The 24,360-nt window shown below is 40.3% G+C and overlaps 1 protein-coding gene across 1 annotated transcript in view; it reads left to right on the top strand.

The window, feature by feature from the left end:
* PTPRQ (protein tyrosine phosphatase receptor type Q) overlaps positions 1–24,360 on the top strand; it is a 185,228-nt gene that overhangs the window by 51,739 nt on the left and 109,129 nt on the right. Inside the window, exons 15-23 of the mRNA XM_061582736.1 lie at positions 1,028–1,210; positions 4,622–4,723; positions 6,551–6,671; positions 7,582–7,742; positions 9,198–9,343; positions 12,084–12,252; positions 14,365–14,658; positions 15,528–15,803; positions 19,035–19,186. Coding sequence (XP_061438720.1) covers positions 1,028–1,210; positions 4,622–4,723; positions 6,551–6,671; positions 7,582–7,742; positions 9,198–9,343; positions 12,084–12,252; positions 14,365–14,658; positions 15,528–15,803; positions 19,035–19,186 — 1,604 coding nt within the window. The remainder of the gene's footprint in view (positions 1–1,027; positions 1,211–4,621; positions 4,724–6,550; positions 6,672–7,581; positions 7,743–9,197; positions 9,344–12,083; positions 12,253–14,364; positions 14,659–15,527; positions 15,804–19,034; positions 19,187–24,360) is intronic.

Genomic DNA, 24,360 nt, shown 5'->3' with positions numbered 1-24,360 from the left:
GGCAATTAAAGCAGGGTAGCGTCAAGAATGATTTTGGATTTGTAATAGTAAAAATTATAATTATCATTTTTGAAGCATTTTTATTTGAAATCGGACTGAAATATCATCTACCTGCTGTGTACAAATCTATTCTGAAAATTTCATGTCACTATTTTATCTGATCTCAGAAACACTGGTTGGACAGACGTATGGATAGCCAAACTGAATAATTATGCCTCTGTTTAAATAAATATGCTTAAAAAACAGAATATAGTGGCAAAATGTTTTCCAGTTTACAAAACACCTCAGCCTAGATCTTCCCTTGGGGTTTGGGGTGGGGGTTCCAACTGCATGGTTTGCCTTGGGCTCCAGTTCCTGGCAGCTAGTCTAGGGCCACCCCTGATTGCACATCCCAAGCCTTTCCCAGGCACTCGTAACTCTCAAAAGAGGATTTATGGGGCAATGGTGTTGCAGGAGGAGTGGGGAGGAGAAGATGGGGAAGTCTTGTTCCATGAGCAAAGGGTATTTGCATAAACTCTGGATTCAAGCTCCTGTGTTTGCTTTTATCAAGCTTTCTCTGAAAAGCCTTGAAAAGATCTAGGCAAATTCATTAATTACAAGGCAAGATGGAGGAATCTCACTCACCTCTAACAAATACTGATCATGAATAAAGATCTTATCCACTACAAATGTTAAAATCTGATTTGAAATAATATATTCTGTCTGAATAATCTTTTCCCTGCTAGTGAACCAGGAATCCAACTGAAGGATAAGGGACTAACATAACGTTTTAAACCTAGTTTTGAAGTTACTAAGTTTCTTTAGTCAAATTATTTGTTAATTTTCCTTTAAAAATGATAGAAAACAAAAACAATGCTGACAGGTTTGCAAGGATCACAGGCTGGGGCTTGGCTGGATCAAGGAAACAATGTGGTCTTTTGTGACTGGGGTTGTTGTCTCTTGAGTTTCAGTTGTTGTTACATCCTTGTTCATACTATATGCATAACAATTACCTGCAATTGTAATTTTAATAATTATTTTCCTATAGTTCCTGAATTTCCACCACAAAACATAACCTATAGGAATGTCTCTTCTTCAGAGATAGAGTTATCATTCCTTCCACCATCTGTCCCCAATGGGATTATAGAGAGCTATACCGTATATCTCAGAGAGACTGATGGAACTGATGAAAGAATCATAAACACCACACATACGTCACTAACTATTACAGGTGATTGTAATACAGTAGTCTGTAACTTTAAAATGAAAGTGTTTTTGCTGGTTTATTTTGTTCAGCTTGTACTAGATAGTATACATTTCATAATGTTGCATTAAATTAGATCAGAATGGTATCTTTTGTCCTGGGCAGAAATGTACCTATATTTATTATTTATTTTGTTTTATTTTTAAAAACTTCTAACCCTCCCTTCATCTGAACATGATATTGTGGTGGAGATTATATAATCAAATAAATAGAAATTTAAAATACAACAACATTAGAATCAGAACAGATAAGCAATAAAACAGTAATGACAGACATAGTCAAACCCAGGCAATTTAACCAGTACCCTTGAAAAAGACAACTCACAGAATAAGTGCCAGTCTTTCAACAAAGGGAAGGGCATTCCACATTTGAAGACACCATCTCAGAATAGGCCCTGTCTTTGATTGCCACATAATGGATATACCAAACATTTGAAACCATCAGATGAATCTCCGATACTTGTCTCAGAGTATGAACAATTGCTGTGGGAGGAGACATTTCTTCAGATATATAGGTCCCAGGTTGTTTGGGGCTTAGCAAGTCATTATACACACTCTGAATTTGTCTTGGTTTTTTTAAAAAAGGTGTCCAATACATATCTCTCAAGATTGGTATAATGTAGTCCCAAGAAGCCAACAGTTAAAATTAAATTTAAGCAAACACATAATTGCATGGTTAGTGCTACAAGGCTAAAATTTTAAATGCCAAAATTCAGCTACAGTTGAGGCAGTAATCAGCCCAAAATAATGCATGAATTCTTGAAATCTAGATTTCTCTTTTTGCATGCTTTGAAGATAATAAAGGCACATGAAAATACACCTTTTCATGTATTCTTGAGTATCTTAGGGAGGTCTGTTACCACTGGTCATGTCCATGACCTAAAGATGTACAGTGGCACATGCACTGTGGCCTTTTTCATGTGTTCAGCTGAATCAACATAGGCTAGTGGCATGACTGGTGGGCGTATCAGCATCAAGGGTTGGTCTACAAGTGTAGTCTACATCCATTGAATAGATGGAGAGGGAATATGCGATAAGGGTTGGTGTTTGCTTGTTTTGTTTTGTATGGATTTTTGTCTCCTTTGCCTTACTTTATTGTTTTCTAAGTACATGAAATATATGCATTTGAACAGAATGATCTATCTATAAATATTGCTATTTTTTGACATCTCTCTGAAAATATTTGATATAAATGCCTTTAACATGGGTTCCCAAACTGTGGTCCATGGACCACCAGTGTTCTGTGAGCTTCATTCAGGTGCTCCACAGCGTGTCCACATTAAATATACATATTCATGTTTAATTGTACTTGTATTGCTTCTTTAATTTCTTATATTGTTTTTGATTGTATTGACCTTAGGCCAGTCACTGCCTCTCAGCCTCAGAGGATGGCAATGGTAAAACCACCTCTGAATACCGCTTACCATGAAAACCCTATTCATAGTGTTGCCATGTTGGAATTGACTTGAAGGCAGTCCATTTCCACTAGTAGGAGTGCTGTACAACCTGTTCGCTTCACTTGCCAAACCCCCCCACACATATACACACATACCCAAGGCACCCCCAAACTCTCTCACACACAGGGATTCTGAAACACACACACTTGGAAATGCACCCCCCAGGCCCTCACAAATGCCCACTTCACTTGTTCCTGCCCTGTCCCACAGTTTCTTTGTGGGAAATGGTGCCACCGTGCAGCTGTATGCAGTGTGCCTAGGCTGCCTGCCCACCTAGGGCATTTACCTGCATCCCGCCCAAGCTGCTGCCACCACCGCTACCACCACTTAAGAACATAAGAGCCTGCTGGATCAGGCCAGTGGCCCATCTAGTCCAGCATCCTGTTCTCACAGTGGCCAACCAGGTGCCTGGGGGAAGCCCGCAAGCAGGACCCGAGTGCAAGAACACTCTCCCCTCCTGAGGCTTCTGGCAACTGGTTTTCAGAAGCATGCTGCCTCTGACCAGGGTGGCAGAGCACAGCCATCATGGCTAATAGCCATTGATAGCCCTGTCCTCCATGAATTTGTCTAATCTTTTAAAGCCATCCAAGCTGGTGGCCATTACTGCGTCTTGTGGGAGCAAATTCCATAGTTTAACTACGCGCTGTGTAAAGAAGTACTTCCTTTTGTCTGTCCTGAATCTTGCAACATTCAGCTTCTTTGAATGTCCACAAGTTCTAGTATTATGAGAGAGGGAGAAAAACTTTTCTCTATCCACTTTATCAATGCCATGCATAATTTGCCCTCCCAGCTGCTTGCCTGCTTGTTCCACATCCTTTCACTCACTCGCCCCCCCAATGCCCACTCGCCTTACTCACCCTACATCTAGCCACCCCACTCACTCAGTTGTCTGCCCCCCACCAGCCATCCTTGCTTCCCTCACACCCTCAACTCGTTTGCTACCCTGCTGCTGCACCATGCCCCCAGGTGATACTGCTTGATGGCTTCAAAAATATTATATAGACAATTTGAATTCTATGGAATGCAAATTATAATACAGCAAAACAATATAAGTAATAAAAGCAGTAATAAAAATACAATTAAAATCATAACAGCATCTATACAGTGCATTACCACTGCTACAACAGGCAGAAAAATAATTAAGTGGTCTGCCAAGATCATCAGTGACTTTCAAGAGGTTTTGGGGAAAATATTTGGGGATAGCAAGGCAAGGCAAAAGTCAGCACCTTGGAGGCAGATCAAGGTGTAGGCTCAGGACCATGAATAGTGCACCCACAGCTAAGGCTAAACAAACACTTCATTTGTCTCAGGGAAATCCTAGAGCAATTGGCTAAATTTTCTGGCAGGGTTGAGTACTGCATCTTGGCCAGTTAAAGGGAATGTGCCTTGTTCTGCAGCTGTGGAGCCCTGTCAAGGTAATGGGGCTTGCAACAGTATCTCCTCAGAGCTCTCTTGGGCTCTCAAGGACTCTGTGGCACAGCCTTTAGCATCTGGTGGCAGAGGTGCTTCATTGGGGCTCAGAGAGGAGACTGGCTCCAATGACACTGGAACAGCATGGGACAGACCAGGGCCTCCTAGAGGACTCTCAGTCCAGGACCATGACAAATTTAAGGCACAATTCCCAAATATTAATCACACTGAAGTCACACTGAGATAATTGCAATTAACTTAAGTCCCATTAATTTCCATGATACTTTCATGTAACATTCTTTGGTTTTTATTTGTTTTAAAATAATACAATGGAAATTGTTCAGTCTTTATTATTTTAACTTTTTCTAATTACAACCTTGGGGCCTTGAAGCCCAGGAGCATTTTCTAAAACTAGTGAAACTAACAGAAAAAGGTGTTATAACTAAAAGTATATTGCCGCAAATTTAAAAATATAAATATGTAACTAAAATGCAAATGTATTCTTTATTTAGGTTTAAAAATATATACAAAATATATAGTTGAGGTGTCTTCAAGCACTGCAGAGGGTGAAGGTGCTCGCAGTGCACCGTTGAACATACTGACTGATGAAGATGGTAAGCTTTTTATCATTGTCTAATTACAATGTTTTGTACAGCTGTTTAATTAAAACAAAGTATTTGGCTAACCAGGAGTGAAGGCACAGAATGTTTACAAACATTCTAGTTGGTCAGGAAAAAAAGCGGTTGGAATGTTTGCAGTCAGCCTTCTGTGAGGGAAGGAAAAGCTGATAGTTATGTTGGTATTTGCTAAATTTTTAAAAACCCTCATATAGCCAAAATTCAGATACACAATAAAGAAAGCAGTACTGTGACAACCAAAAATAATGTTTAAGATGTTCTTTCTTTCTAGAAATCTTTAAATTGTTCTTTCTTGCAAGTACAGATTATTCTGAGTATTAGACCAAAAGTTTCAGATTTCTAATAGCTGTGCTTATGTTCCCAGTTTGCATGTATGACTACAAATATGACCTGTTTTTGGGGGGTACACTATGCTGTTTTGTGTGATTTAAAATAAACACAATTAAATGTTAATGTGCTTGTATCTGATAAAATGTTCCATTATCTATCATTTCAGTGGCTATTCTTATTATTTCTTAAAACATACTAAACCTAAGATAAAATTGCTGAATACAGTTGGTTGAATTGAAACTGTTCACATTATCAGAACAACATTTGTTGTTGTTACTTTATACTGAGGCAGGCTGGTGGGTCTTGAAAGCCCGAGGTAGAGATCTTTTCCAGTTCTACCAAATTCCTTTTTTAAAAAATTCTGTTTCTATGCTACATATGTATAGGGCACTCAAGTGTTGGACAAGGAGCAGGGTGATGTTTGTGGCCACACCCATAATGTAATGTTGCCCTTCAATATGGACATCTGGAAAAGAACTCCTAGGCAGATGTTGGGGCAGTGCCAACCAGGGCACGTCATGTTAAGGGTGAGGCCAGCAACAGCCCCATTCCTACTTCAACATGTTAGTGACCTACACATTTATCATACATGGATCAGGCTTAAGTGACCAGGATAATTAACCTGAATCTTATACATATAAAGCATATGCCACTGAGCTACACCTTGTCTTTACATTTTTCATTGTTATATCCTCTAAATGTGTAGTTCTATTTGTAATTTATTATAAAATGTAAATGTACTGCCTTCAAGTTGATTCCAACTTAAGGCTACCCTATTAATAGGGTTTTCATGAGGCTGAGAGGTAGTGACTGGCCCAAGGTCACCCAGTGAGCTTCATGGCTATGTGGGGATTCAAACCCTGGTCTCCCAGGTCATAGTCCAACACCTTAACCACTACACCACACTTATTATAAAGAATTATAATTATCTTGAGCCTATATGTCATGAAATAGAAAGCTCTACCTTTCTTAATTTAATGGATTGAATAGATTGAAGTGCACGTTATTCTACATTTTTACCATCCTTCAGTGCGATGCTCAGCAATTTCCCCATCCTTTGGACCTAATATAATTTTTTCTACTTCCCTTGCTTCTCAGGGCAACTATTTTACATGGGTTTACACCTATAAAGTTCATGTTTTTGTTACAAGGGGAAAAGATTACAACAATGTACTTGCACCATAGGTGAATCAGAGTAACCACATATTTCTCATGAAATATTTTTGTCCATTGAATGAGAGAAACAGATGTCTTAACCTCGCCATGCAAAATTGTCCTTTATTAGAAAAAACAAAACACCTCAAACCAAATACCCTCAAAACAAAACACCTCAAACCAAATACCCTCAAAACAAAACACCTCAAACCAAATAACACTAACCAATGTGGATAAAAGTACCATTGTAAGATATTTTTTTTTTAGTTATCTCTGAAATCGTAAATATTTAAGAAGATACTGTGCTCTCACTTTAAGCTCCTAGTTCTCCTCCACGATTGCTCACAGTAAAACAGTTGTCTGGTGTCATTGTGATGTTGTCATGGAAACCACCATTGGAGCCAAATGGAATTATCCTCTATTACACAGTTTATATTTGGTAAGACTTTTCTGGAGATAAATATGAATCTGTCACCTACCAGAAATGTAAGAGTTTTTTTTCTTTTACACTTTTTGTTGATTATACGTTTGTTATGAATTAGTAACACCTGAAACAACTTATTCTTTACAAATTCATGCTGAGGTTTTTATAGGCTTTACAAATTTTAGAGGTCAGTGCTTGAAGTATTTTTGGAAACAGGGTTTCAAAAACAAATATTTTGCCACCCATGCTGCTACACTCTGTGCATTAGCACTGCAGGTGATGGTTGCACATAGACATAGGAAGCTGCCTTATACAAAGTCAGAGCAATGGTCCATTTAGCTCAGTATTGTCCACTTTGATTGGCAGCTGCTCTTCAAGGTTTCAGACAGTCTTTCCCAGCCCTATTTGAAGACTCCAGGGATTGAATTTGAGACCCTCTACATGCAAAGCATGTGAGCTACCACTAATGATAGCCCTTACTCAACTTGGTTCTTTGATGGACTACCAGCTTCTGACAGTGCCACTGAACAGAGAAGTGGAATTGGTGTCATGAGGCAGTGGCATAGGCACCTACACTGGCTACTTCACCATGTGGAGGTATTAGCTGAGAAACATCAGCAGTTCTTCCCAGTGATTTAGCCCCTGCCCATCCCTATCCAGGAAAGCTGCAACGACAGCAGTGTTAAGAGGGTGGTTCTGCAGCTCTGCCGACAACACCTGCAGCTAATGACAGGTGGAGGCAAAGGATTAAATTTCCTCTCCCTCCTTGCCAATCTAGATCATCGCCCTCCCTCCATCTATTAAACAAAAATTACACAGCGACCAATCAGATGCTTAACATCACACTCAGTTGGGGCTTTACATGTGTCTGTTGAGACATCATTTTACTAATCAACAATTCATACATTACATTTAATGTATTTAGGAATATAATTTCAAGAAGAAGTATTAATGTAACAGAAACATCATTAGACATAACAGATCTTGAAAGTAACAATGAATATAGCGTTTATGTAACTGCAAGTACCAGATTTGGTGATGGAAACATCAAAAGTAACACGACCAGCTTCAGAACCTTTGAAGGAGGTAAGAGTATGTTGTTGCCATAATTTAGTTTTATACCATGGTTGTTGTAGTTTTCTGTTTGATTTTTCTTGTTGGTTGTTTATATGGTTTATTAACTTTTATTATTAATCACTCAGAGGACATTTTTAATTGTTCTGTTTGCAAACAATATTAATAAATTGGAGAGCAATCCAACTTGAGTTTATGCCAGGCTGGGGGGAATTGGATGTGGTGGACCCTTGGCTGAACTGGCAGGTTTCCAGCTCCACCGGCAGAAGCCCGTCATCCCGACTCAGCCACAGCACCACCGGGACCCTGCCACTTCAGCCAGGGATCCACTGGGTATGGCCAGTCTGGTGAACAGAGAGCCAGCAGTAGCCCCCAAAATGTGACATTCCTGAGGCATGGCTGGGACGGAGCCGCGGAGAGGACGTACACGGCATCCAAGTCCCCTTCAAAGTGCTCCCCCAGGTTCCAATCTGCACAGAAATTCAGCCAGCAAAAAGGTTGATGGAGGAAAATAATTCCATTGATGCTCTATGAGGACTGCTTACTCCCTGGTAGTGCTATTTGTGAGAGCTGGCTCTTCCCTTCCGGCTCCCACATGCAGCTCCCGATGGAGCCTGGGTTCAGCCGGGCTGGCAACTCACAAGCAGCAATTGGATGCTGCAAAGCATTCTACCGGCTCCTCTGCTGCCACCCCCCCTCCACCAGCTATCCCTAAATTGGATTGCTCTGTAAGTAAATAAATGATGAAAGAAACTATTTGGTTTACTATTGAAAATGATCCTACCAGTAAAATCTTATGCATCCAAATGATCTATGGCAATTAAAATAATTTGATATACCAAAAAACCTCCTAAGGAGAACATAATACTCTGCCCTTATCCATAGCATTTCAGTTCTGTTCAAGACATGAGCATTCAGAAGTTGAGTTTTTACTTCATTCAAACAAGGGGACAGTTGATTTCATCACATTACTTCGCTTCATTGGGGTCATCAGTCTTGCCTGTGCTCCCCCAGATTTTTCTTTCCCTTTCATAGGCCAGTATGTAGGGAGAGAATACTTCTTGACTAAAATGAAGTGGCTGTATGAAACTGCAATTCATAATATTTGTTTAATAGCTAGTTTTTTACTTTTTCTGATGTGGTGTTCATCTTCAAACTCAACTTGTAATAGGAACCCCATTTTCCACAAATAATTTCTCTTTCATAATGTTTCTATCTATCAGTCCTTCAGATACCACTTACTTATGTTTCCAGATAGAAACTGTGCTACTGGTTCTTGTCTGCCACTGTTATATGCCCATGTTATATGTCTTGAACAGAGTATGAGTCTGAATAAATGAATGTTGAATAAATATTGCTCAGTGTGAAATCTCCCCCGTACCCAGGCAATATTCTCTGGGCAGGAAAGTAACCTGTTTGAGGTTGTTGTTTTTTTAAGCAAAAGATAAATGTAAACATGTTTTTCAGCTCCAAGTGACCCACCTAAAAATGTATGGTATAAAAATCTTACTTCTTCATCGGTACAAATATTCTGGGATCCTCCTCAAAAGCCCAATGGAGTTATACTGTTTTATTCAATATTCTACAAAAATGATTCAAAAACTTACATGCAGGTACATTTCCTTTTGTTATTTTCCCTGAATTTGTATGACAGAAAATGAATAAATTGTTTGGTAAGTTGGTTACAAAAGTTGCCATATGTATATATTGAGGAGCTTCATATTAATTTTAAACAGCAGTCAGAATGAGCCCATATCACAATCTGATACAGAAACAGGGTTATGAATGCACATATTCCAGCACATACACCTACCCACACTTTAATGAAAACTGCTAAAGTTTGGCTCTTCGTTCCTATACTATTAAAACACCTCTGAATTTAATGCAGTAGAGTTTAAGGTTCAGTTTCCTTACATGCCTGATGGTTTTAGTATAAGCAAGGCTCCCACTAGTGGCTGAATGAAAAATATATTCAAAACCTAACCTTTTGTACACTGAGAAACTGAAATTATATCCTTAAAAGCTGTAGTATCATTGCTACTAAGACGTTTGATATAGTTTCAGTTGTTCTCCAATAAATACAGCCACTGGGTTCATTTTGTTATCTAAATATTATAAATATATAGTTAATTTAATGTAGTTTATAATATCATTCTGAATGGCCATTTAGCTTCATTCACCATTGGATTCAATGTATCCAGGATTTCATCAGGAAATTGGGGGAAATTGGATGGTTCTGCTCTGACCTGAAGAGGTGATGCAGATCACATCCCCCTTAGCTTTGGAGCTTTCTGAGTGCCACTGGGAAAATCACTACAACTCTAGTTGCCAGTGAATTACCAGTCAATGCATGGAGGTAGATGTGTCATAATTGCACCCCATTTCCAGTCTCCATACATTTTTCTGATATACAGTGACTGTGCCGTGCAGCTTGTATGAACATAGGCTCTCTATGCACAATCTGGTACTCTACAAAACCTAAGGTAGAGATCGTATGGAAAGAGCCTGCATACATACAAGTTACATAGATATTCTCTGTCAAAGATGAATGCATGGAAGTCAGGCACAGGGAGTGTGGTAAAAAAATCCACCCTTCCACACATTCCCTGATTTTCTGAATTGGGCTTATCTCTCAGCCTGTCAAGCTAAAACTTGGTAACCACATTATACTTCCTTGGATGAAGGCTTGGATACACGATAGATTGATAGATTATTCCATATAGTTCCTGTGAAGATTTTGATTATCTGATAAAACATTGAGGCAGAGACAGTCCTGTCCAAGCAGTCATCATTTTGTGGTTTGAGGTACAGCATGCTGGAAGGACAAGACATGCAATTGATTAAGAGGATTGCATGCAACTGATGCCAGCTTCTGAACTGATTGCAAGATGTCTGCAGCCATATGAAAAGCCAATCATCTGTAGTGACCAGTCATCTGGTGAGACAAGCTTTAGGATCCTCTTGCTGCCCATGCATTCTCATTTGAATGTGGAGGCATGGGTAATACTTCACCTGATGGCTATAGACAATTTGTTCAACACTAGATGAGTGTCACTCTGTGATAAGTCTACAAGTGGATGCCATGCTGCAAATAGACATTTCAGTCCATCCAGTGTAAGTAGCCCAATATGAGATATAGTCATTTTTTAAAATAGACTTATTATTCCAATACTGATATTATTAGCTAGGAAACAAACCATTTGAGAAGCTAGTTGAGGCAATATGGGAAGACCATAGCTCAGAGAAAGCCCTCAGGTCAGTGGTAGAGCAGGTGCTTTGTAAGCATAAGGTTCATTTCCTGTCATCTCCAGTTGAAGGATCTGAGGTAGCAGAGCCAGGGAAAAAACCCTCCGATTTAGGTCTCAGAGAGCTGCTGCTAGGATAGATGGAGCAATTCTGACTTGGTATAAGACAACTTCATATGTTCATGTGTGTCGACGCCTGGCAATCTGTGATAAGAAATAGGAAAGGAAATTATCTACACACATAATGTGCAAGATAAATAAGTGGGAAGAAACAGAAGCCTTAATGCAGGTGTGGGGAACCTTTGGCCCTCCAGGGCTGAACTTCAACTCCCATCATCCCTTGTCACTAACCATGCTTGCTGGGGCTTATGGGAAATGTGGTTCAGCAACATCTGGAGGACCAAATGTTTCCCAAACCCACCTTAAAGCCTGCTACAACTTTGGTATGGGCCAGTTAGGTCAGCTGAGCTGAGTTAGAATGTCATTTCAGTTAAGTTCAACCCAGACACAAGATTACTGGGTTTGCCAAGGCAGCAGTCCATTGTTCAGTGCAAAAAGATTCCTGATAATGGCTTAGTTCATACATAACACTAAGCCAAATCATGGCTAAGTGAGAATACACAAGCATGTGGATATAGTAAAAATTATGACTGCTTCGTTCCTCTTCACATCTTCCTGCTGTTATGCTACCTGGAGCTAAGTCATAGTTTGCCTTAGCATTATGTCTAAACCCAGGCTTATAGTTTGTCTCACTCCAGACAAACCATGAGCAGTAAGCCAAGAACAAACCTTAGCTACAGCTTGTGGTTTGTCTGGAGCAAGGCTGGGTTTGACATAATGCTAAGTCAAATAATGGCTTAGCTGCAGCAAGCATGGCAGCAGGAGAGTGGAAAAGGAGCAAAGCAATCATGATTTTTATTGTGAGTACCTGCACACTTGCACATTTATGCTTAGCCATGGATTGGTTTAATGTTACATGCCAATTGAGTCACAGTCTGTGTGAAAATGTCAACATATCTGCATGTACACATATATACATACACGATAAGAGGTTATAAATACAAATTTGGTTTTAATTGAATATTTTGTGCTAATATTTCACCCCCAGAATTTTACCAGTTATACCATTGACAATGGTATTGGCAATGCAACTTTGTCTACAGTATTAAACAACTTAGCAAAATGGAGCCACTACACACTTTGGTTAACTGCAAGCACAGCTTTTGGGAATGGAAACCAAACCAGTGAAATAATGCAATTGTACACAGATCAAGACAGTATGTAAACAAAATGCATTTTTAAAATATATCTTGTGAAACTTGTAGAAAATATTGTACATGGAAAGATTTAGAAGGATTACAAAACTGTAGTGATGTTGCCACATTCTGTCTCTTTGTAATGGCATTTATGGTACACTTATGGCTGTTCCCTATCCCCCATGATTTATGACATTCCTTCCACCAGGAATCTGTCTGGGTATACATTCATCAGACGTAGGGCACACCTGAATTCACTATTTTTCACAGGACACTTTGACATCAGATTTACTCTGATATGGATCTGACCCATGTATTCTACACTGCAACTGTTTTTAGCCTATACTAGTCCCCACCCATCTTCTCTGCAGATTTTTCATAATTATATTTGTTTCCTTCCTACCTTCCTCTGAATCCCTAATTAGAATTATGGGACTGCAAAGTTCTCTCTCATCGTTTTTGCTCTGAGTAGTGTAACTTTTTCTATTCTCAAATCTCTAAGAAAGTAGGGACAAGTTTTAGGGCATATTGCTCTTGTTTTTCATAATTCCCTACATTGGCTTTTATATTTGATTTAGAATTTGTCTTTGAAGTTCTATTTGACATTCTAATGGTCATAATTATTAGCTGAATGCTAAAAGTATCGATTTTCAGTATACAATGTGATCCCTATCACACATACCTGGAAGCAAGTCTTACTGAAATTTATGGGCTTACTTCCAAGTAAAAATGCTTAGGAATCAGAGGATAGAATCATAGAATCATAGAGCTGGAAGGGGGCTTGTAGGCCATCGAGTCCAACCCCCTGCTCACAGCAGGAAATCTACAGCTGGAGCATCTCCTGTAGATAGCTGTCCAGCCTCTGCTTGAAGACATCCAGCGAAGGGGATCCCACCACCTCCCTAGGCAATTGGTTCCATTGCCGAACTGCCCTTACTGTCAAGAAGTTCCTTCTAATGTCCAATCTGAATCTACGCTCCTGCAACTTAAAACCATTGGAGTTGTATTTGTAGAGAATGTATTTGCCTCATCAGCCATAGGTTTCCATTTTCATGTGCTGTTTAATAAGCCTTAATTATCAAATTGTCATCCCAAGAAAACTATCTTTAGTCCTTGTTAGATGAGCCATATATAGTGAAAACAAAAGTCCATCAGTTATTTGGGGGAAACATAAAGCAAATAAAAAAATTCCCTGCTTAAGTCCAATAAATACTCTGTAACATCCAAGCTATATGAGCTACATGGTGCAGCATTTGTTATTTTTTTAGCACTTTACAGAGTGATCCAAATGCCGGGTAGCCAGCAGAAGGGGGGCTGGTGGAGGAGGAGCTGGCGGAAAGCTCCCCGGGATCCTCCTCCTGCTCTGGAGCTGCTGGCCCAGCTGAATGCCCACTCTGTGTTGAACCACACACATGAGCCAGCCAGGAAATGCAGGCTCCTTCGAATCAGCCTTCTAGGGAGTAAGCACTCCCCATAGAGGCCCATTACAATTTTTTACTCTGTGGCTCCTCCCCCACCATGCCCCCAGTACACCCTGTTTTCAGGGCTTCTACCAGCCTCCATCTGCTGGGCTGGCTGTCCCTGCTGAATCCTGGCTGTGCCAGCAGGTTCCTGGCAGTGCCATGGTACAGCCTGTCAGAGTTGGGAGCCTGCCGGGGTTCCACAGCATCCAACTCACCCCAGCCCAGTGGAAAGGTGAGTTGGATTGCACCTTCAGACTGCATGTGAAGGATTAGTGTTCCATCATACGAAAAACTTCCCGATTACTAAAAAGTAAAATGTCAGAAAGAAGGTTAAACTAGAATCTTACACCCTGACATGCTAGAAGGCTAGAGAGGTTTTCTGTGTTTATATAAACACTTAAAAAAATTAAGTATCACTAATTCTAAATATTGTATGTGGAAGTAAGCCCCAATGAAACCAATGGGAATTACTTCCACTTTTAGTCCTTATGACTGACTGCATATGAATATATATATATATATATATATATATATATATATATATATATATATATATATATATATATATATATATATATATATATATATATATATATATATATATATATAATTAAGAGTGTATACTTTTTGTGCATACAGATTCTTTAACTTTTGCTTATTTGTGCTATAGTTCCAGATGGACCTATTGAACAGCTGGCCTATCAAAACATTTCTTCCACTGCTGTAAATATAAGCTGGATGCCCCCAACTCAACCTAATGGAATAGTTTTCTACAATGTTACACTAACAACACAGGATGCTCAAACAGACTATGACATTCTTTCACGAATTTTGTATGATACAAATGTGCTCTTTTATAAACTGAAAAAATATACTAGTTACCTTCTAAAAATAACTCCAGCAACAGAAAAAGGACCATCTGAGGTGCACGCTACTAGCCTGCACATTAGAACTGAGGAAGATGGTATGTTCTGTACTTCATTTTGCTTCTGTTTTGTTGTTGTTCCTAAATACTGATTTTGCCCAGGCACATGACTTGGATAACTTCTGTGTGGTGTATGGCTTGCACAGAGACTATGAAGAAGAAAGGCAGCTCCTTACCTGTCATGTAAGTACATAAAGTTTCTAACCCCAGTTACAAACAGAGCTTAAAATGGGATGGAAAAAAACTACCACAGTATCAGAAACAAGGGAAGTGGTGAAAAGGTACATAACTTAAGAACTTTTATTTTTATTTATTTATTTATTTATTAAATGTATATCCTGCCCTTCCTCCCAAAAGGAGCTTTTATGATTCTGAAGTCTCATAATCAAAATTCTTCAGGGGCTGGGTACAATTTTGCATGTCTAACGTATCAATTCAGAACAAGGCTGCAGGAAAAAATGCAGCACTGCACATCTCAGATTTGTGAAAATATGTAAGGGCTGTGATTGTATGTGCACCTGGGAGTAAATGCCACTGAATGTCTGCATAGATGTGTATAGATTGGACTGCATGCTAATTTGCAAATTAACTTCATTACTCTGAATAATGCTGTATTATCTGGTGTTAACCAAGTTGTCCACCTCTGTGTAGGAAAATGTTGGTTTTTTAAAAATCTTAATCCTTGTAATATTGTCCTATGAGATTATTTTAATTATCTTAAACTTAATTAATTATAGATGATTAAGAAAAGAATGGGCATACAATTACAGACATCTACATGTTCTGTAGATTTATGTTTAGATTGTTAAAGAAAGTGAGCTTATATATATTTGTTGATGCTTCCTATAAATTTCATCAAAATGTTTATTGCTGCAGTTTAATATTTCCCCCCTTATCTATTGATGCAGTTCCAGAATCTGCACCTATTATGACATCTTACAAAAACCTTTCATCTACCTCAGTGATGTTATCCTGGGATCCTCCAGCCCAGCCAAATGGCATTATAATAAGCTATGACTTAAAGCTGCATGGACTAGAAAGAAATGAATATTTCAGTACCTCCAATAATTCAGTCATTTTAGACGACCTTTCCCCTTTTGCAGTCTACAGTTTTTTTGCCTCTGCAAGAACTGTAAAAGGACTTGGCCCATACACTATTTTAATGTTCTCCACAGATGAATCTGGTGAGTGATTGTAAAGACCCAGCATGTTCACTGAACATAAACCTTGTTCAAGATTTTGATATCTTCCTATTTGCTGTTAATAGAGCTAGAGTCCTTTAAAGATGGCAAGCCAACTCTGCATATATTAACAGGGATCTAAATAGTCAAGAAATCAGAAGAAGGCTAGGACTGGGGAGAGCAGCTATGAGAGAACTAGAAAAGGTCCTCAAATGCAAAGATGTATCACTGAACACTAAAAACAGGATCATTCAGATTGGTATTCCCGATCTCTGTATGGATGTGAAAGTTGGACAGTGAAAAAAGCCGATAAGAGAAAAATCAACTCATTTGAAATGTGGTGCTGGAGGAGAGCTTTGCGCATACCATGGACTGCAAAAGACAAATAATTGGGTGTTAGAACAAATTAAACCAGAGCTATCACTAGAAGCTAAAATGATGAAACTGAGGTTATCATACTTTGGACACGTCATGAGAAGACATGATTCACTGGAAAAAACAATAATGCTGGGAAAAACAGAAGGGAATAAGAGGAAGGCCAAATAAGAGATGGATTGATTCCATAAAGGAAGCCACAGACCTGAACTTACAAGATCTGAACAGGGTGGTTCATGACAGATGCTCTTGAAGGTCACTGATTCATAGGGTCACCATAAGTCAAGATTGACTTGAAGGCATATAACAACAACAACATGTTCTGCATGCCCACCTACTACAGAGGAGCCCACTTAGGAGCCGGTCTCTGTTTAATATTTATATCCTGCTTTTTGTCCATGGAGCTGAGGGCATAGTGTGCATGGTTCTTCCCCTCATCATTTTATCGTCACAGCAGTCCTGTGAGTTAAGTTAGGCTAAGAGACAATGACTGACCAAAGTATTTGAACCCAGATCTCTCTGGTCCTAATCTGACCCTTAACCAATACACTACACTAGGGATGGGAAGATGTTTCAATTTCAGTTCTCTCCATTTCTCATTTTTCCAATCTTAAATTCAGTCCACATTTCTGCAGCAATTTGCAATTAAAAACCCTAATAAATACATTTTTGTAAACAGTTTTGGCTAATGTACACATTTTTGCAAGCAATATAATGCATTTTTGTATGTTACTTTTATTCACATATTCATTTTTATGCATATTTTCCCCTAACATACATGTTTGTAAACATTGTTTTCTTGGCAAACTGCACTGCAAAATTCAAGTAACTGTGAATTTTGAAGGATGACTCTTGGTTCTCATATTGTTTCAGAAAGTGTGGATTAGATAGATTTGATTTGAAATGTGAACTGAATTGAATTTCTCACCCATCCCTACACTACACTACACTGGCTCTGTCTGACAGGCAGCTCTCCTGAACTCTGGGAAATTTCACTAACTTCCTCCAATGCAATGTCAGGATTTGTTGTCAATAAGAAGGCCTCCCCACTTAGATCCCAGCCAATATTTCAATCCAAAGCTGTGAGGGGAATCTTGTAACTTCTTCTCTACAAGTCTGTGATATCATTAATAGGGAAAAAAGACACTGCTGCTAGAAATATGATAATCATGAGCAAGATTTGTAAAGATAATTGTATGCAAAGAGCTACTCACGCTATAAGTCTTCCATACAAATGTTTTTGGCTTGTAATACATATGTTTGTTCATCTGGACAAAGTGACATGTGAATCAGATTCATACATTCATGCATGGTTACATGAAATCGCAGTAGTTCTCAATCATTGCAGCCCATGTTTTCTTTTGAACTACTGTAATCACAGAAATTGCTGCAGTTCTGTGTTCCTGGGTACATGTGTAGTTATGGTTATTAAATTAGGATCTTCAAGTTGAAGGAACAGTTCATACTGAGTCTGTTTAGGGGGTGAGGAGCATAGCTCAGTGGTAGAGCGTCTGTTTTACATGCAGAAGGTCACAGTTTCAATCCCCAGTATCTCTAAGTAGGGCTGGGAGAGACCCCAGTCAAACCCTGGAGAGCTGCTGCCAGTCAGTGTAGACAGTAGAGAGCTAGATGGACCAATGTTCTGACTCTGTATAAAGCAGCTTCCTTGGCTCTTATTTTTATGTTATAAGGCATATCTTGTTAGCTGAAAGATAACATAAGAAAAAGGTTGCTGGATGATGTGATCGCAAGAAAATTAGGGCCGCCTCTTGAATCATTCTCTGGGTATTTCTAAACTGGCTTTTAAACATGGCTTTTAATTCTTGTGATCAGTACTTATTACAATTATGATAAGATAAAGTATCCTACTTGTTACATAGATTGAGAGAATGTAGAAAACTAAATAAAGTTTTTTTAGCCCTTTCTCTAGATGAAAGTCATGTACTGCACAATCACACTGTATAATGTCTCTTTAAGCACCTTGGGCAATATTTTTGAGCAGGGTGGAGTGATGCCTCTGCAATGATATATTTGTACTTCAATGCTGTGTGAGGCACCAATGTAAGTTGGTTCTCCCCAAGCAGAGTCCCTGTATGGCAAGCAGGGCTGGCACCAGGCATGAGAAGGCCCTTGGGTACCAATAGCTCCTCATGCAATCAGCACGGGATTAAATAGGCCCAGCTGCCCCGTCTCCTGTGTTGTCATGTCAGTGCACTAGTGTATTGTATGCACACACCTTTGCACGCACTGACATGGAAACATGGGAGGTGGGGCAGCTGGGCCTAATGACTGCATTGGGAAGGTAGAACGCCGCAATCCATGCCAGCGTTGTGTTGTGGGGCATGATTTGCAGCCTGGGGTAAGGGGTTGACATGTGCCATAGATCACATCCCATGAACCGACGCTGGTACAGATTGCAGAGTGGGAGCTCCACCCTCCCATGGATCCTTCTGAACCCCAGGGGCCTCAGACCTGTGCCCTACCTGGCCGCCCACTGGTGCCGGAGCTGATGGCAAGTCTTAGAACACACTGTATGTTTCTTTTAATTGCTTGGGCTCAATGGTTCAGCTAACTGATTTTCTGTTTGTGTGAAATTTGCTTTCTTTAGCAATAAAAATCGATATTGTGGTTTCTTACCATTACTCTTTAAAGAAATGTATATCTCCGGAAAAAATATCAAACAGGACGAAAGAACAATTGTTTAACTGGGATGCTTATGAAATAATAGCATTATGATATTGGTTTGAAAGAAGTTGAAGGAATTCATAGCAGATCTGTAAGAGTGAATTTCTTTTATAAAATATCCATATGTATTAGTAGCATATAAAATGTTAAAACTAATAATGTTTCTTTTCATAGTTCCATTGGCTCCTCCTGAGAATCTGACAATTATCAATTACACTTCTAACTCTATATGGATGAAATGGAATCCAAGTCCTAAACCAAATGGTGTTATCAGAAGATACGTTTTTAACGTTTTTGATAACAGCAGTCAAAGTACATTTTATCAGGTTTGTAATCTTATAATTGTAATCTTATATTTAGACATATAATTAATACATTTATTATTAATAAATATAGTGTGCAAGATGATGCACAGAAGAGAATGTGCACAGACAGGGCAAATGGAAGGGGAAATATGGGATCTGAGAGAAGTGCAGCAAATAAATGGTTAACTTACAGCAAACAGAATACAATGGCTGAACTGGATCAGGAGTTGCTTTGCAGAGATGGGGTTTGATGTTTTTGATAAGATTTGTATATATGACCCTATTAAGGGGAGGGAAATTTTCCTGGTACAAAGAACAGCACAGCATAGGATTTAAAAAACAACAACGAACCGTCAGATCTAACTAGCACGTTTTAGACCACAAATCAAATGAGTGAGCATGCTGTATTCTGCACTGAATTAATTATTTGGGAAGAGTTTATGTTAAAAAGCTTCCTTTCCTCAGAACCTCAAAAATAATCTGAACTCTCCCAGTTTCAAAAAGTAGTTTGGAGATTTTGGTACAAGAAACATTTAAAGAGAAACAATTTAATCCAGTGCTAGTTCTGCTCAAAGAAGACCCATTGAAATTAATGGACATGACTAACTTAAGCTCATTAATTTCAGTGGGTCAACTCTAAGTAGGACTTGGTAGAATATAACCCTTTGGTCGTATTCAGCTATGCTCTACTCTGTCATGTCTATTAACTTCAGTGGATCTACTCTTAGGACTAGCACTGAATATTCCCCAAAGTGTTCCACACACTTTTTAAAAAATCACTTAAAATTGCTCACATGCCCTTTTTTAATTTAGGAAAATTGTGTAGAGAAAAGCTAGCAGGGTAGAAGACTGTTTTAATATGCACACTTCTCTTTTCCATAATGCATGCCTTTACAGACTTGCCTATAAATGAGTGGTGGTGAGTTGGTTTACTTTATCTTGTGGCTGGAGATAGGGCCATCACATAAGAACTACATGCTTCTAGCTTCTATCTAGAACACACTGAAAGTTCCATTATCTATAGCCAAGCCCTATGATACAATCACATTTGTTCCATCTTAACAGGACAGGGATTAACACTTTAAGAATTTAGAAAAGAATTTTTTTGAGACTAGATAAACCAGTAGTGGAGAACCTCCAGCCTGCAGGCCTCTGAAGTTGATCCACAAGGATATTTTGGGTAAGTCGTGCACACCTATCAGTCACCTTGATGCCATATTATGTCAGGTGCAGAAGTCTTGTATCTCTAATCTAAGCATTAAGCATTCAGATCGAAGATAAGGGATTTTTTAATCTCTGATCATAGCACTAAGCACCATAGCACTAAAATTGGAGATAAACTTATCTGATAAACAATGCCAGAGTGGTGCCCAGGAATAACCAACCAAGAAAGACCTAGAAGAAAAATTGGCAGAACACCATTTGTCAGCTAAAGCTCCCAGCTAAAATCACTCCAATGTATCATTAATTACCTATGGTGTATCTTGGACTAGGCGCTTACAGATCTTGGGTGGAAGGCCTAATCTTACTTAAAACATCTATTTAAAACATCTACTCACAAGCATCAATAGGCTACTTAACAGAGTTTAGTTTAGTGACTTTAGTTTATTAAATTTCTTAGGCTGCAATCCACTACACACTTACCTGGAAATAAGGCCCATTGAACCCAATGGAGCTTGCTTCTGAGTTTGGATTAAATTAAATAAATTGGATTGGATGACTGAAGGCATTTTACAGCAAAAGAGACACAAACACAGGAATTGGGCCGTGCAGCAAACCCAAATGACAATATCCTAGGGAGGTCAGGTACAAAAGAGGATGGGGCTCCTGCAGGAACCCTGTCCACTTTTGTGTTTAGCTACCCTACAATGGACACTTACACACTCTGGCAACTATTGTAGGATCTAATAATATAGCCACAACATCAAGGGCTTCTTCACCTGCTCATCTTCCGATCACCTGTCAGGAATGCCGGACAGTCTCTATGCAAAAGAATAAATGGACACACATCTAACATCAGAAATGTTGTTGGTGTTATGTGCCTTCAAGGCGATTTTGACTTATGGCGACCCTATGAATCAGCGACCTCCAATAGCATCTGTTATAAACCACCCTGTTCAGATCTTGTAAGTTCAGGTCTGTGGCTTCCTTTATGGAATCAATCTATCTCTTGTTTGGCCTTTTTTTCCCTATTCCCTTCTGTTTTTCCCAGCATTATTGTCTTTTCTAGTGAATCACATCTTCAGTTTCATCATTCAGTACTAAAAAAAAAAATCAGTAAGAGAACATTTCAACCTCCCAGGACACTCAGCTACTGACATGAAAGTTTCCATTCTCCTGTGCATGTAAAAGATGATCTCAGGTGGGTAGCTAGCTCCACCTAGTGGTTGAAGGCAGAAGAGTGCTACTGAATTTTTTTACAAGGACTTCCTGCTCTGTGCAGCTCCTTATTTCAGTTCTCTTCTGCCTTCCAACAAGAATGGTTGGTTCAGGCCTGTATAGTTTGTGTCTGTATGTTCATGTTTCTTTCCCTTTACTATATTCCGTCCTTGTGTGTTTTATTTAAAAAAAACAGAAGTTTTTAGTTTTAAGTTACCGCCTCCCAGAGACTTTGTGGCGGCACTAAGCCGACCACGAAGCGGGCACCCCCCTTTGTTTCTTCAAGATCAGTTTGGTCTCCTTCACTGGCTCCAGCATATACACCCACGAGCCTCGTTATTGCAACCGCGTCTGAGCTGCTTTAATGGTAAATGCCTGAACAGCCTCCTCGGATCCCCTGCGTGAACAGGGGAGCCTATTTCAATGCGCTACTACAGGACACCAATCTCCTACCACCTCCTCTTCATCCCCTCTCCCACGGAAGGTCTCAGTGGGATGCACCAGCCACGCAGAAGTGCAGTTGGCCTTCCCCCCAACACTCCTGCACAAGGCATAACTGTTTTTGCAGCCCTCAGCCCCTGTAAGACCCGCAGCGTGGTTTGCTCCCATGGGGAAAGCAACACGCAAATTGGAAAATCCACCAAAGAAGCGTAAGTTACTCCTGCCTCCCCTCAGAATGGACGTTGCTCCGTTGCCATTACCTAAACAGGCCCTAGGGTCTTTATATTCCGTGGAACCCCAGGCGGAAGGAGCCATAGCCTGCCCCTCTACCTGCAGGCACGAGGTGGCTGAGGCGTTTACTGTGGCGGGCAGGGTGGCTTCACAAGGACTGGCACCTAAGAAAAATAGGGGAACCAGTCACGACTGGCAAGGGCCTGATAATCCACAGGGGGCTGCAGAGAAAGATGCTCACAGCGTCATATGTAGGGCACAGAGGAATCAAGAATCCTTATCTGAGGAGGAAGGCATCCAGCTCCAGCCTACCTTATATGCAGTTTTCTCTGCAACGTCTTCTCCTGAGGATTTTACAGGCTTCATCGAGACAGCTGTGTCTCACCAAGCACTACAGGAGGCTAGGGGAGAAGCATCCAACTTCCGCCCTCTTTGCGTCAGAAATCCCAAATACAGGGTGTGTGTACAACCCACATTGTTCTCATGCTCAACCTCCAGTTGCAACTGTCAGCGCACATGCTACAACAATTACAGGAACAACTGAGGGATTCTCTGCTAATGGATCTAGCCAGATGTCTTCCTACATCAGTAGCTACTGCACAACAACTTCCACAGGACACACCAGGCGCAGCATCCACTCAGTCATCTTCAAGAACGCAAGTGGCACAGGGCTTAGCTACAGCCCGCTCTCCTTCAAATATGTGCCATCGACGAGGCAGTGCATCACCTGACTCTTATGCTGCCTCACAGGGCAGAGATCGTCAACTTCCTGATGGAACGCCTCTCCCTCCTCTGGGTGCCTACTCCAAGGGAAGCTCGGAGGGTGGCAACAAGGGAGAGGGCCTTCTCAGTGGTGGCCTCCAAATTATGGAATGATTTTCCTGACGAGGTGCGCCTGGTGCCAACACTGTTATCTTTTCGGCGCCAGGTCAAGACTTTCCTCTTCTCCCAGGCATTTTAGCATGTGTTTGAAATTGTTTTTATATTGTTTTAAATTTTAAAATTGTGTTTTAAATTGTTTTTTAAAATATGTGTTTCAAATTGTATATTTGTTTTAATGTTTTTGATTGCTGTAAACCGCCCAGAGAGCTTTGGCTATGGGGGGGTATACAAGTGCAATAAATAAATAAATAAACTTCCGGATGAGGCAACTATTGACCTAGACAATGAGCTGATTGTCCTCAATGAGGAAGAATGGAGTGGAGAATCGGAGTCAGAGGAGGTAGTAACCAATAGGATTTTCCAGGAGGCTCATTTCCTTCAACTCCTGTTCAAGGCAATGGAAGCTCTCAGCCTAAATCCCCTGGAAGACCCTCCAGCCCCCTCAGCATCTAGAATTTCAGCTGTGTGTCCAGACCCGAAACCCAAGTCAAGGGTACTAAAACTTCCATCACTACTACCTAAGGTGATTAAGTCCGAATTTGATGTCTCACTGTAGCGCAAGAAATCTGTTTCAATTGCCAACAAATACTATATGTTAGAACAAGACATCATGGACCAATTCAAGGTCCCACTGGTGGATGCTCCTATCATCAATTTACTAAATCCGTCCTTGAACCCGAAGGGCTCGGATGCCCACCTCAAGAATGCATCAGAACACAAGATGGATCTAGGTCTCAGGAGAATCCATGAAGCCAGTGCGCTCTCCATCAGAGCAGCAAAAACCTCCTCGGTCTTCGCAAGAGCATCCCTGCTATGGCTAGAGGACCTGTTGGACGGCCCGCAGCAGGATCTGGCTCAAACACATAAGTCTCTTCTAAAAATTTCCAGAGCAGTGACCTTTATGGTGGATGCATCCATGGATACCATGCAGTTTTCAGCAAGGTCATTAGCAGCTCGTGTTTTCACTCAAAGGACCCTGTGGTTACGCCATTGGGAGGCTGATGCTGCAGCCCGCTCTAATCTCGCATCTGAACCCTATGTGGGAGGCAGGGCCAGCCCCAGACATGCAAGGGCCCTTGGGCACCAGCTTGCCCTGGGCCCTGGCATGCATGTGCACACGCACACATACACGCGTGTGCGTGCCCAGGGCCAGCCCCAGACACACTGGAGCCCTTGGGCAAAAGCCTGCCCCAGGCCCCAGCACTCCCCTTCCATGACTCATTCACAGCGAGAGCTTCGGGACTCCACCATTCCCTTCCTTA

This window comes from Rhineura floridana, chromosome 8 (assembly GCF_030035675.1).
Source record: "Rhineura floridana isolate rRhiFlo1 chromosome 8, rRhiFlo1.hap2, whole genome shotgun sequence".
Lineage (NCBI taxonomy): Eukaryota > Metazoa > Chordata > Lepidosauria > Squamata > Rhineuridae > Rhineura > Rhineura floridana.
This window is presented reverse-complemented; position numbering and strand designations above follow the sequence as displayed.